Here is a 13744-nt window from a genome sequence, read left to right as displayed (position 1 = left end):
CATGCCTATAACTCGGTGTCTTGTTGGGGTTTTATTGCTGTGAAGACACACCAAGACCACAGCAACTCTTATAAAGGAAAACATGTAATTGGGGCTGGCTTGCAGTTCAGAGGTTTAGTCCATTATTGTTATGGTTGGAAGCACGGCAGTGGGCAGGCAGACGTGCTATCGAAGTAGTTGAGGCAGCAGGACAGAGAAAGTAACACTAAGTGTGGTGTGAGCTTCTGAAACCTCATCCCTGTGACACACACAGTTCCTTCACCTAGGCCACGTCCACTCAAATAACCACAGCTCCCAATTCCCTATGAGCCTTTGGAAGCCATTTTCATCCAAACTACCACACCCAGCGTTTAGACTTCTACACTTAAGCTGAGGCAGGCGGACTATACATTTGATATCAGTCTGGCATTAATAACAAGAGCCTGCCTCATAGAAAAAGGAGTAAGGAGTGTGTGGGTGGTGGGGTTTAGAGTGACATAGCATGAAAAATGGCAAGATCACTATCAGAGAAAACAAATACTTTTATTTTGGACATATTTAATCTTACAGATATTTGAGCCATCTCTCTTTATCCCTGATACATTTGCCTTTCTCAGTTATTTTAATCAAGGAAGACCATTTATTTGGTTCATGTTGTCAGATATGCTGATCTGACACTTAGGAACACAGACTGATGTACAAGAGTTAAAACCCGGGTCAAGAGGTTTCCATGGGCAGGTGTTAGTCTCTAGATGCTATTTAAAGGGCAAAGTAGGTGTAGGCAAAAGGAAGGCAAAGATAATGGTTGTATAGGTAGGTACAGAAATGAAGATAAAATGGCAAGAGGGTGTCGAGTTCATATTTTAATAGCGACAAACCCTTTGAAATTATTGATAATGTCAACAGGTGGAAGAAACCTAAAGCTAATCATGAAATTTGATCCAGTCATATTATTCCTGATGACTATGTAGTTTGTAGTCAATGTGGTACAAACCTGAAATACATTTAAATATTACTCATTATTTGTACATAGAAAAATCATTAATAGTCTGATCCTTAAAAATCCTATAATATGCTGGGCAGTGGTGGCACACGCCTTTAATCCCAGCACTCAGGAGGCAGAGACAGGCGGATCTCTGTGAGTTCGAGGCCAACCTGGTCTACAAGAGCTAGTGCCAGGACAGGCTCCAAAGCCATATAGAAACCCTGTCTCGAAATCCCCCCCCTAAAAAAAAAAATCCTATAATGCATAAATTATGTGGTAATATCACAATATTCAGTTTATGTAGATTATATTAAACATGAAAAGTTACAGTCAAATTCAAATGATACAGAACTTTGGTAGGAGCTAGGTCTTAAACAAAGTGACAAGTAAAAACATCAAAATAATATTTTCTCATTAGATACTGAATTGATCTTTTCCATATAGCAAGTTCACAAAAATAGACACTGATGTATGACAAATGCCATATAAATGGGGTCACTATGGTGTATAAAAATGTAAAGCTAATTGGTTAGCAGTTTCACTTCTAGGAATTGGTCCTATAGAAATACTGATGTATGTCAGTATATTTAGAGGGAGAAAATTGTCAAAGTCTGGATGAAGTAGTACTGGCTATGGAAATAAGTCTGTGCTAAAATTAAAATGTCTAGCTCTTACGCAGGCAAAGAACGAGGTAGAAAGTTGGAGGGAATGCACAGTACAAGGGAAGTAGAAAAGAAATTGACTAGGGAATTAGAATTTAAGATTCTCCTACCTCTGCTATGCGAGAGTTAAAGCTAAGTGGGTAAAATTCTCAAACCTCCAAGAAGGGTAGCTATGGAAGACAAACTTTTGGGGAGAGTACTGTGAATATTCCATCTCACAAGAGAAAGCTTGCTGCAACAAATGCAATTGTTGAGAAGAAGCAGAACAGAGGACTGGGGTGGTAAGATAGTTCAGTTAGTGCTTGCCACTTAAGTATGGCATCCCAAAACATGTAAAAACACTGGGTATGTTACCATGTGCTTGTAATAACAATGCTGGAGGGACTTGGATAGTGGGATCCCTGGTGCTTACTAGCCAGCTTGCCTACCCAATCTCTAGACTTCAAGCCAGTGAGAAGTAGCAGCCAAGGAAAGACAGGGATTAATCTCTGACCACGCACATGCATGTACACGTGTATGTACACCCAAAAAGGCAAAACAGGAAGAACCACGTTTGAGTGCAGGAACCCCAAGCTGTACTACAGCCACTGTATGTTATTTTCACTGTGATGTATGGGAAGTTGTTTGACTTGGGAGAGCACACTGAATGCAGTAGAATCTGCAGCGCATGTGCAGGATGAGCATACAGCACTTTGTTGTTGGTTCTTCTCTTTCCTTTCTGGAATTGAGATAGAAACACCTAAATGGAAGTGACAGTAAATGACAGCTAAGATTATGCTTAATTTTTGTTGGGTTTTATTATATCTTATTGAGAAACTTAGAATCCATTTCTAGGAAGTATGGTATCAAGTTTCTTTTCTTTTTTTTTCTTTTTTTTTTTTTTTTTTTTTTTGGTTTTTCGAGACAGGGTTTCTCTGTGGTTTTGGAGCCTGTCCTGGAACTAGCTCTTATAGACCAGGCTGGTCTCGAACTCACAGAGATCCTCCTGCCTCTGCCTCCCAAGTGCTGGGATTAAAGGCGTGCGCCACCACCACCCGGCTAAAAGTATCAAGTTTCTTATTCTCATTTTCTATCTAGTAATACTAGGAATTAAAAATTCCATAAAACTTTCTGCCTTTATTTTTGTATTTGCTACTTTTAGATTATCAGTGTTTCTTTTTCTTCTCTCTTCAGGCTCAGAACAACCTGGCCGACCTGGCAGCCACGGATATGTTCGCTCCCCTTCCCCTTCAGTAAGAACTCAGGAGACCATGTTGCAACAGAGACCCAGTGTTTTCCAAGGAACCAATGGAACCAGTGTAATCACACCTTTGGATCCAACTGCTCAGCTACGAATCATGTCAGTCTTTTGTACTCTTATAAACGTTTTGACCAAAATAAGTACATATCTTGTATATGTTTTTTATTTTAATTTACATTATTGATAACTGACTGCGCGCGCGTGTGTGTGTCAGACGACAACTGTGGGAGTCTTTCTACCATGTGGTCCTGAGGATTGAATTCAGGTTGTGAGCCACAATGATTTTTTTAAACCACTGACTAAAATAGTCAAACTTTTCTATTTTTCTTTTTAAATGTAATTTGTTCTTTCATTTTCTCCACAAGCCTCACCCCTTCCCCAAAAACTATTCTTCCCTTAAGTACCTTTCTTTTATTTTGTTTATAGGCCACTGCCTGCTGGGGGCCCTTCAATAAGCCAAGGCCTGCCAGCGTCCCGTTACAACACTGCTGCGGATGCCCTCGCTGCTCTTGTGGATGCTGCAGCTTCTGCACCCCAGATGGATGTTTCCAAAACAAAAGAGAGTAAGCATGAAGCTGCCAGGTTAGAAGAAAATTTGAGAAGCAGGTCAGCAGCAGTTAGTGAACAGCAGCAGCTAGAGCAGAAAAACCTGGAGGTGGAGAAGAGATCTGTTCAGTGTGTGTGCACTTCTTCAGCCCTTCCGAGTGGCAAGCCCCAGCCTCATGCCTCAGTAGTGTTTTCTGAGGCTGGGAAAGATAAAGGGCCTCCTCCAAAATCCAGATATGAGGAAGAGCTAAGGACCCGAGGGAAGACTACCATTACTGCAGCTAACTTCATAGACGTGATCATCACCCGGCAAATTGCCTCGGACAAGGATGCGAGGGAACGTGGCTCTCAAAGTTCAGACTCTTCTAGTAGCTGTATGTATCTCAATCTGAGTTTCACAATGTGATATCTGAGTAAAGAATTACTTTATTCTTTAGGTAAAGCATGGCCTGATATGAAGCAATCCTAATGCTTGACAGTAATATGAGAAAGTACTGTGGGTGTAAAAATGTATCTTCTAATATTCTTATGACTTACATACCCCCATGTCCTAAGTAGCCCACCAATATATTATCTAGGAAAAAAACCCATAGAATTATAGTTAGTTAGAAGTGGCTACATGAAAAATAGATCTTCTGAAAGTATTTTAGGCATCTGAAAAGTAATGGGAATATCTTCAAGATCTGAGCTACCACACTGTAGTCTCTCTGAGAAACAGTTTGCTAGGTTCACTATCTCCCAAAGCCTCTTTCTTTCTTTCTTTCTTTTTCTTTCTTTCTTTCTTTCTTTCTTTCTTTCTTTCTTTCTTTCTTTCTTTCTTTCTTCCTTCCTTCCTTCCTTCCTTCCTTCCTTCCTTCCTTCCTTCCTTCCTTCCTTCCTTCCTTCCTTCCTTCTTTCCCTCCCTCCCTCCCTCCCTTTTTTTTTTTTTTGGATTTTTTGAGACAGGGTTTCTCTGTTGCTTTGGAGCCTGTCCTGGAACTAGCTCTTATAGACCAGGCTGACCTCAAACTCACGGAGATCTGCCTGCCTCTGTGTGTGCCACCACCACCCGGCCCTTAGGTCCTTTTTCTAAAGTGGTTTTTTTGGTTTTGTTTTTTTTTCAGTAAGCCTATTAGTGACTGATACTCACTTTGTATCTTTCTTGAGAATGGATTTGGATTCAATCTGGCTAGTCATTGTGATGTGTGTATCAAAATACTACGCAAAACTGCTTTTGAAAAAATTTTTTTCCCCCCGAGACAGGGTTTCTCTGAAGCTTTGGGGCCCGCTCTTGTAAAACAGACTGGCCTTGAACTCAGAGATCTGCTTGCCTCTGCCTCCCGAGTGCTGGGATTAAAAGTTGTGTGCCACCACCGCCTGGCTATGCTTTTGAAAATTGCTTATGAGTGATGAGATAGCTCAGCAGCCCAAGGCACTTACCACTAAATCTGATGCTCTGAACTCCATAGTGGAAGAAGAGAACTGACCCCTGGCATCAATTGACCTTCACGTGTATGCAGTGATAATGGCTTTCCATACACAGAAGTAAATATATAGATGAAGAAATATAATTTCATTTTTTTCTTAGCTGTGACCTAAATTCTACTCTATATTGAATTTTATAGAAAAGCAAACATGCTTAAATAAGCAGGTGTGATAGTGGAAACAACTTAATCATGTAGTCATTCTTCAGTATCTCCATTAAGGAAATTTAATAGCACTGGAGTAAAATGTAGTTCTGACCTCCAAGTGTCCACTTATGTAATTACAAGTTATTGGAGTGGGCAGCTCGTTAGTGAACTACAGAAGAAATGCTTCCTTTAACCTGGAATTAAGAAAGTTTACGATGTAGGTTTTCAATGTGAGAAACCTGGAAGCTCAGGGAGAAGAGAGCAGCATAGGGCACCTTGGAGGAGCCGTGGATTAGTGTCCTGTAGTCAGCTCACATACCAAACTTTGCTTTGGTAGCTTGTTTTTCAGCAGCCTGCAAACAGGAAGATTTTCTGTTCCTATCTTTGAGTACAGTTATCTTTTCTATCACTGGCAACATCCTGCATGATACATGGGCTAGTGACAACTATCCAGTGTCATTTTCTGTGTGACTCCTGAGAGCCTCTCTCATCCTTTACCTTGCATCCGAATCTTCAAGAGCACCATGAATACAGTTTGCAATTAGACTGTATACTGATTAGTTTTATTGTTAGTTTTTGTCATTTGAAATGTTGGTTCATAAGCATCGATGAGTACAATAAATACAAGACTTTCAAGTCAGAAGGGTCTTAAAATATAATGGTTTATTTTAGCTCCTCAGCATTGTTTCCATGACAGGTAGAGGTATGTAGAGACGTCCACTAAGAGCAGTGTGCAGTGGCCAAGTAGTTCACCTTCTATGCCCGTGTTCAGCCAGTGTCGTAACCCTGGCCTCTGCAGGAGAAGATTCTTAGCAAGTTCTGCCTGGATCTCCCCAAATTTCAGCTCTAAAGCATGGCAGCTTTGTAGAAAACTGCCCATGACCTACATTTGCAGAGCCAAATAATTCTCTCTCTTTTTATATTTATTTACTGTGTATATAATATTCTGTCTATGTGTATTCCTTCAGGCCAGAAGAGGGCACCAGACCCCATTACAGATGGTTGTGAGCCACCATGTGGTTGCTGGGGATTGAACTCAGGACCTTTGGAAGAGCAGGCAATGTTGTTAACGGCTGAGCCATCTCTCCAGCCCCCATTAATTCTCTTGAGTGCTGTATGTATCTTAAAGGGGTCTGTGTGGACTTCCTCCATAATTGGTTGGTACTCACCCTCCCTTTGAAGTTATTTCCTTCACATATTTCTTACCACTCCTGGTCACTTTTACAATGTAAAACTTGAGTTCTTTGAGAAAATATAGCGTTTTATAAGCAATGACTAGTCTTGGAGCAGTGAAGCAATTTTATGGCTTATTTTGTTAAGATCGGATTGTTCCACAAAAATGGAATTATTGAAGTCAATTAATGGTTGAGATCTACCCCGCATTTACTCATTAATAACCTTTGATGGTAGCCTGTTATTTCTTTTCAAGCTCCCAGGGGCTTATCACAAATTTTAATTCTGCTTTATTTTATGCCTAAGAAACCTACAACCTGTTGAGATTAGGATCACGGAGGTACCTTTAACAGTCTGTGGGTTTGATTAAGTTTTATTCCTACTATGGAATGCTACGAACATTCTTTAGCAGAATCAAAAACTAAAATATGTAAATAGATTTGAAGAACTTGGACTTTTGAAACTTTCTGTGAATTTATTTTGAAATAAGGTTCTTTTCTTAAAGTGTCTTCTCACAGGTATGAAGCACCTAGTGATGCTATTGAGGTGATAAGTCCTGCCAGCTCCCCTGCACCACCCCAGGACAAGCCACAGGCCTATCAGCCAGACATGGCTAAGGCAAATCAAGTAGAAAGTATGTCTGTTTGCCATTTCCCTATCTCATATTTGCATTAACATTTGCTTCTAATTACCTGTCTAGGCCATGGTAAGAACAACTTGTTGCCAGGTAGTCTGCTCTAGAAACATTTAGAGCTATACTAACAAAATGCACCTTTTAAAACTATTTATTACTCTTTTGTTTATATTTTAGTGAAAATAGATGTTCCGGGGCTGGGAGGTGTCTGTAGGTAAAGTAACTACTGCACAGGCATGAGGACCTGAATTTGGATACCTAGAACCCACATGAAAAAACCGGGAATAGCCGTGAATCCTGGAACTCCAGCATGGAGGAAGAGGTGCAGGGAGCACAAATGATGGCTCCTTAAGCTCACTGGCTAGGCAGTCTTGTTGAATCCGTGAGCATCAAGTCCAGAGAGACCTTGTCTCAAAAACCAAAATCAAGGTAGAGAGCAATAGAGAAAAGATAGTTGATATCAGCCGCTGGCCTGCACGTTCACACATACATGCACACACTGGTCTATCAGTCTTGTGTGCTTGTGCTCGTGCGCATGCACATACACAGAGGAAAAGGGCTGGTAGCTTTGCCTACTTCTACACTCATAGTTTATTCTACTAGTTTTCATGCTTCTATCTGCATTTTTTTGCTTCAAGATAAAAAAAAACAGAAATTAGGTATAAATGCACATACCACATCCTTTTCTTATGTTCTTCTGAGTTATTAATATTTGATACTAAGTCAGGGGCAAAGGCATCCTTGGGATAATGTATCTACCTGCTGTCTATTAGATGAGCCCACTCGGCAGTATGAAGGTCCACTGCATCACTATCGATCCCAGCAGGAGTCACCATCCCCACAGCAGCAGCCACCACCACCTACGTCCTCCCAGGCAGAAGGAATGGGTCAGGTGCCCAGGACCCATCGACTGATCACACTTGCTGACCACATCTGTGTAAGCCTTTTTCTTACTGCTTTAGTACTATTTGTTAATCATGCAGAAAGCAGGGCTTTTTGTTCTTGTTGTTATTTTGTTTTTTAACAAAAAGATCATAGCAGAGGTATTCAGGTTAGTTGGCCTGGAGCACTAGGAGTCTGAGGCCCTTTTGTATTCAGAATGAATCTATACTGTCTTGGGTAGGTAGCTGTTAACCCTCACTGTCTACTCTTTCCTCTTCTCATTCACAGCAAATTATCACACAGGATTTTGCTAGAAATCAAGTTTCCTCACAGTCTCCTACTTCAACATTCCAAACGTCACCATCTGCGTTGGCGTCCACACCTGTGAGAACTAAACCATCAAGTCGCTACAGCCCAGAGTCCCAGTCTCAGACTGTGTTGCATCCAAGACCAGGCTCTAGAGTTTCTCCAGAAAACCTTGTGGATAAGTCCCGGGGAAGGTAGAGTCTTGTTTTGTTTTTACCAAACATATGTAAATTTTGTTGTAATAAGATAATTTTAATATGTCTAGAAGTTATGAGATTCATTTCTCAAATATCATTTGCCCTTATTCTCTGGAAGGTGGGAATAGGGGTGTTTTCTCTTTATATTATGTTTAGGATGTCCACTATCTGGGCATTAGCACTGTGTATTAATGTATATTCAAAAGTAGTTGGGTAATATTTAGAGACTTCAGTATTCCTTCAAAATTCTTTCCCAGGCTGGATAGGTGGCGGAGCATACCTATATTTCCAACTACTCGGGAGGAAGGGCAGGAAGATTTGAAGCTCAGAGCTAGATTGGGCTACGTAATGAGACCCTGTCTCAAGGAGTTAATAACAGTAACAACAACAAAAAAAAAATCCAGGCTGTGCATACAGTGCAGTAGCAGGTTTGACCTCTAGTGGTGTTTGTTACCGTCTTCTGTCTAAAGTTTTTCAAAAGGGAAGCAAGGGCTTTAGTTCAAAGTAACAGACTAAACATCAATTGATATTATATTTACATAGAACCAAGGAAATTAATGCTTCGGAATGCTGAGAACAAGAATGAGTATCAGTAAAACAAAGATTCTAACAAATACTTCTTTGAATATACACAGAGGATGAATAAACTAGATACATGGAAACAATTCTCAGGTACAAAATGAAGAGACATGACTATCCCTCAAAATGAGGAGTAGAAAGTTGTAAGGATAATGTATGTAAGAAGCTGGCTGGGACCAGGCAGGATGGCACACAAGACATAGGCAAGCAGATCACTGACCCTGTCTCGAAATAAAAAGGAAGTTGGCTGATCTTAAAAGTAGAAAAAAAAAAAAGAAAAGAAAAGCCGGGCGGTGGTGGCGCACGCCTTTAATCCCAGCACCTGGGAGGCAGAGGCAGGCGGATCTCTGTGAGTTCGAGGCCAGCCTGGTCTACAAGAGCTAGTGCCAGGACAGGCTCCAAAACCACAGAGAAACCCTGTCTCAAAAAACCAAAAAAAAAAAAAAAAAAAAAAAAGTAAAGCCATGGATGGACTCACACCTTTAATCCCCAGCACTTGGAGATAGAGGCAGGAGGGTTTCTGTGAGTTTGAGAAATAGCCAGGGCTATGTAGAGACCCTGACTCGAACAAAATAAAATAGAAAACCTCACACCATTCTTTGTGCAGCAAATGGCCAGCTGTTTTTACTCTCACCTCCTCCCACCCCATCTCCTATCCCTGAACTACTTTTAAGCAAATATTGCATACATTTTTAAAAGCTTAATTGTCTTTTAAGAGGGCACCCAATCTCATTACAGATGGTTGTGAGGCACCATGTGGTTGCTGGGAATTGAACTCAGGACCTCTGGAAGAGCAGCCTGTGCTCTTAAGCTCTGAGCCTTCTCTCCAGCCCCAAAGCTTAATTATCTTAAAGACAATATGAAAGCCTGCTTTTTCTCACTCTTTGGGTGGGGGTTTGTTTTTTGAGATAGGGTCTTTGTATGTAGCCCTCACTATCCTGGAACTGGCTATGTAGACCAAGCTGGCCTCTAACTAGAAGAATTCTCTCTGCCTCTGCCCCTGAGCATTGAGATTAAAGGTGTGCACCACTAGACCAGCTTATTTTTTCTCTTCTTTTTCTCATGGACTGGAGAGATGGCTTAACAGTTAAGAGCACTGACTGCTCTTCCAAAGGTCCTGAGTTCAATTCCCAGCAACCACATGGTGACTTACAATTATCTGTGATGAAACTACTATATATATAATTAATAAGTAAATCTTTAAAAAAAAAAAAGTACAGTTATCAAGAACAGAAGGTTGACTGTAATCTGTAATCCTTCAGAGGCTGAAGCAGGAAGACATGTAGAACCCAGGAGTTCCTTTTAGATTAGCCTGAAAACCAATCGCGCGCGCGCGCGCGCACACACACACAATAAATAAATAAATAAATAAATAAATAAATAAATAAGAAATAAATGAAGCAGAAAACTTGATGCTATGTAGCAGATTTGGAACAATTGATGACATTAATGAAGAGGGATTCCAATTGGCTTCTCCACTTATAACCTACGTCTGTGGATCTGAATAGAGAGGAGGTTAGTTTCGCTCATTTTCTCTTAGTAAAACTATCTGATTTTGTCATTTAAAATGTTTATACAATCCATTTTGCTGTCACGGTTCTGGGAATGCATCGAAGGCCAGGCAAGTGGCCTACTATTGATCACACCTAGGGAGCCTGTAGCTAGAAGATGTACATCACAAGCCATATGGAGATGGCTAGGAATTGGGGAGAAGAGATAGGAAGATATGGGTGTTTGTTTTTACATTTACAAAATACATAAAATGGGGAGGGGGCTGGAAAGATGGCTCACTGGTTAAGAGCACTGTCCGCTTTTCCAGAGAAAGAGCACCCACATGGCAGTTCACAGCTGTCTGTAACTCCAGTTCCCAGGGATCTGACATCCTCACACTGACACACATACAGGCAAAACCCCAATGTACATAAAAAAATAAACAAATCTTTACAAAATACATAAATGGTTGGAGTATGGTATGTAAAGTTAAAATATGTAAACGAAAGGGTGAGCCGTAAAGGACAAACCATGAGGATGAATCAGGTTTTCTTCTCCCCTTGTGGGTGTTAAGATTAGAGGTTCATAGATAAACCTTCAAAGAACTCAACAATTTTCATGATTTTAAGAAGAGAGTGGGATTGATAAAATTATACATAGTAAATGCAGACATTGACTCAGAGGTGACCCTGGAATACAACCTAAAATATTGCATTTTCTACCCCAGCAGGCCTGGAAAGTCTCCAGAGAGGAGTCATATCTCATCAGAACCCTATGAGCCCATCTCCCCACCCCAAGTTCCTGCTGTGCATGAGAAGCAGGACAGCTTGCTGCTCTTGTCACAGAGGGGAGTGGAGCCTGCAGAGCAGAGGTGGGTCAGGGGCAGGCTGTGCCTAAGGCTTTCCTTAAGACACTGCCTTTCCTCTTTGTGTGGTACTTTTATATCAGGCTAGGACTCTGGGAAGAACATCTAAGAGTATTTTCACCATGAGCTAATACTACTAGATGTTAGCCAAAACAACACATTAACCAAGTTAGAGAAACTCCATCGTTATTCCTGCATGTTAATCCTTCTAGACCCTTTGGGCAGCAGGTGGTGGTGATTCAGCCAGCTTTGAGTACCTGTCCTATTTCAGGTGTTGTAGACTGTACACAGACTGTGACTTTTAGATTTTCTTTTCACCTCATTCTAACCCTAATTTTGACCTGAGTGACTTCATTTGTCCTGTCTCACTGCTCTGAATCTCAGCAGAGTTAAGTACACTAAGGCACACTGAGTAAAGCACCCGGTCACTAGCATGGCGTTTTCATTCCAGAACTAGGCCTATGAAGCTCCATTTCCTCCTGTTTCACCCTCGTATTCTCTGTTGTCTTGAGCTTTTTTCTTGAGTCACAGTTTCTTGGCATTAACATTCTTTAATGCCAAGAGCCAAATACATGATTTGATGGTGGCCAAAACTGGTAGGGAGAGTCCAGTTTTAAAACAAGTCTAATTCTAAGCTGCTGATGAATTTCTCAGAATTAATTGAATGTACTTGTAGGTAATAGAATACATGTTGTTATCTCTAGTGAAATGAAGGAGTAAATCATTATGCATTCGTATTTTCCCAGATTGAATTTTTATGCACAGGGACCATGTCTTCTTTTTTTCTTTCTTCATAGATAGTTTTCTGTCTAAATGCTGAATGAATACATATGACCAGACAGTGTTGTCAACAATGTGTTGTGTTACCATCCCTGTTAGGGGAAGCTATCAGTGAAATAATGAGATCCTTTGTATTAAAACTCAGTTCCTCTGTTGTTTGTCTTAAAATGATTATAATAGTTTAGGCAATTTTATGTAGCTACTACAGCTATTTTGCTGAAGTCCAACTTACGGGCTAAATATGAGTCTTTGCTGTTTTACAGGTAGGTGTGTTATTAGTCATAACTAGTGTACTTAAAAGAATTCCTAGCTTACATAACCAGTCTGCTATTAAGCAAAAAAACTTGATAAGTTTTTCTAAGTTTTCCAATTAATACTTTGCTATTTTATTCCTTAAGAATTTGTGCTGACTGCAGCGGTGGTGGCACACATATCTCATCCTAGCACTCGGGAGGCAAAGGCAGGTGGATCTCTCTGAGTCCGAAGACCTGCCTGGTCTACAAAAAGAGATCCAGGACCACCAAGACAGAGAAATCCTGTCTCAAAATCAAAACAACCCCCCCCCCCCCAAAAAAAAAAAAAAGATTTTTGTGCTGTAGATTAGCCAAGCATGGTGGCACATACCTATGATCCCAGCACTGGAGAGGCAGGCAGATCTATCTCTTCGAGTTCGAGGCTGGCCTGGTTTACTTAGTTCCAGGATAGCCAGAGTTACAGAGTGACACTGTCTCAAACAGTCAGTAAATAAGTAAATAAACTATGCTGTAGATCATCTTCACTTCAATTCTAATTTTGCTGTTTCATCTTTCAGAGCCAAAAATATTTGACTATTTCCAAACAAGTTCCTGGTCACATCCTGTTTCCCAAACAGAATAAATAGGGAGGCAGTAGTTTTCCAAGTACTCTATGCCTGTAAAAGGAATGTTCCTAGGGTTAGGAGTGCATGATCCTAACAGACAGAATTGTATTCCTGACAGAAATGATTCTCGATCACCAGGAAGTATAAGCTACTTGCCTTCCTTCTTCACCAAGCTCGAAAGCACATCACCCATGGTTAAATCAAAGAAGCAGGAAATTTTTCGTAAGTTGAACTCCTCTGGTGGAGGTGACTCTGATATGGGTAAGTGGGATTTCTTTCGTGAACCCCAAATAAAACACGCATTAACAATGCTATCTCAGCGTTGCCTTTTTTATAGTCCTGAGTTTGAAGGTTTTTACAGAGCATCTTGATTCTATACAGTGTTAGCAAATTCACAAATGGTTCCTTCTCAGGAAACAGCCACTCGGGTATTTCTGAAGCCATCTGTCTTCATGGGGAACTAATGCTGGATCTAGGGCACATTTTTGTTTACATGTGACTAAATTCTGTACAGGTTTTTATTGGTGTCTCTCGTTTTAAAGCTCTTTTGTTTTACTTTTATCTATTTGAACTATCTCCATAAAACATTTAAGATATTCAAAAACCATGTTTTTCATGAGCCTTACCTTTCAGTCCTTTTTCAACAATCGCTCTTTACTTACCTTTGTAATTCTATTATCTCACTTTAGTTAGCTTACCTTTGTAATTCAAATAAATATTATCTGTCCTAAGGTTATCATTCTTACTATAGTAAGAGTATCTTTCCATTAGCAGCCTGAACAACTAAGTTACACAACTGTGCCTAAAAACAGATGCCAGGGTGTCAGTGGACTCCTCTGAAACAACCACTCTCCTGCTCTGTTTTGAGAATTACTAATTCTGGGTGTTGGACAGTGTGATTTATTCTTCGTCCTGGTTGTCTTCGACGAGGAGCTGACAGGTCCTCCAGGGTCTCG

General features: G+C 40.5%; 2 protein-coding genes across 24 annotated transcripts in view; one reads left to right on the top strand and one right to left on the bottom strand.

The window, feature by feature from the left end:
* Positions 1-13744, bottom strand: part of Ttc19 (tetratricopeptide repeat domain 19) — a 73179-nt gene that overhangs the window by 16311 nt on the left and 43124 nt on the right. The gene's annotated exons all lie outside the window — the stretch shown is intronic.
* Positions 1-13744, top strand: part of Ncor1 (nuclear receptor corepressor 1) — a 157509-nt gene that overhangs the window by 134382 nt on the left and 9383 nt on the right. For 20 of the 23 annotated variants that reach the window (XM_057775703.1, XM_057775702.1, XM_057775724.1 and 17 more), the window contains 7 exons: positions 2800-2965; positions 3293-3786; positions 6701-6829; positions 7603-7766; positions 8000-8211; positions 11012-11155; positions 12907-13049. In XM_057775703.1, coding sequence (XP_057631686.1) covers positions 2800-2965; positions 3293-3786; positions 6701-6829; positions 7603-7766; positions 8000-8211; positions 11012-11155; positions 12907-13049 — 1452 coding nt within the window. The remainder of the gene's footprint in view (positions 1-2799; positions 2966-3292; positions 3787-6700; positions 6830-7602; positions 7767-7999; positions 8212-11011; positions 11156-12906; positions 13050-13744) is intronic. The other 3 variants (XM_057775726.1, XM_057775722.1, XM_057775707.1) reach the window with 2 other exon arrangements.

Source organism: Chionomys nivalis, chromosome 7 (genome assembly GCF_950005125.1).
Source record: "Chionomys nivalis chromosome 7, mChiNiv1.1, whole genome shotgun sequence".
In the NCBI taxonomy this organism is placed as follows: Eukaryota; Metazoa; Chordata; class Mammalia; order Rodentia; family Cricetidae; genus Chionomys; species Chionomys nivalis.
Note: the sequence above shows the minus strand (reverse complement) of the source record. Positions and strands in the feature narration are given on the sequence as shown.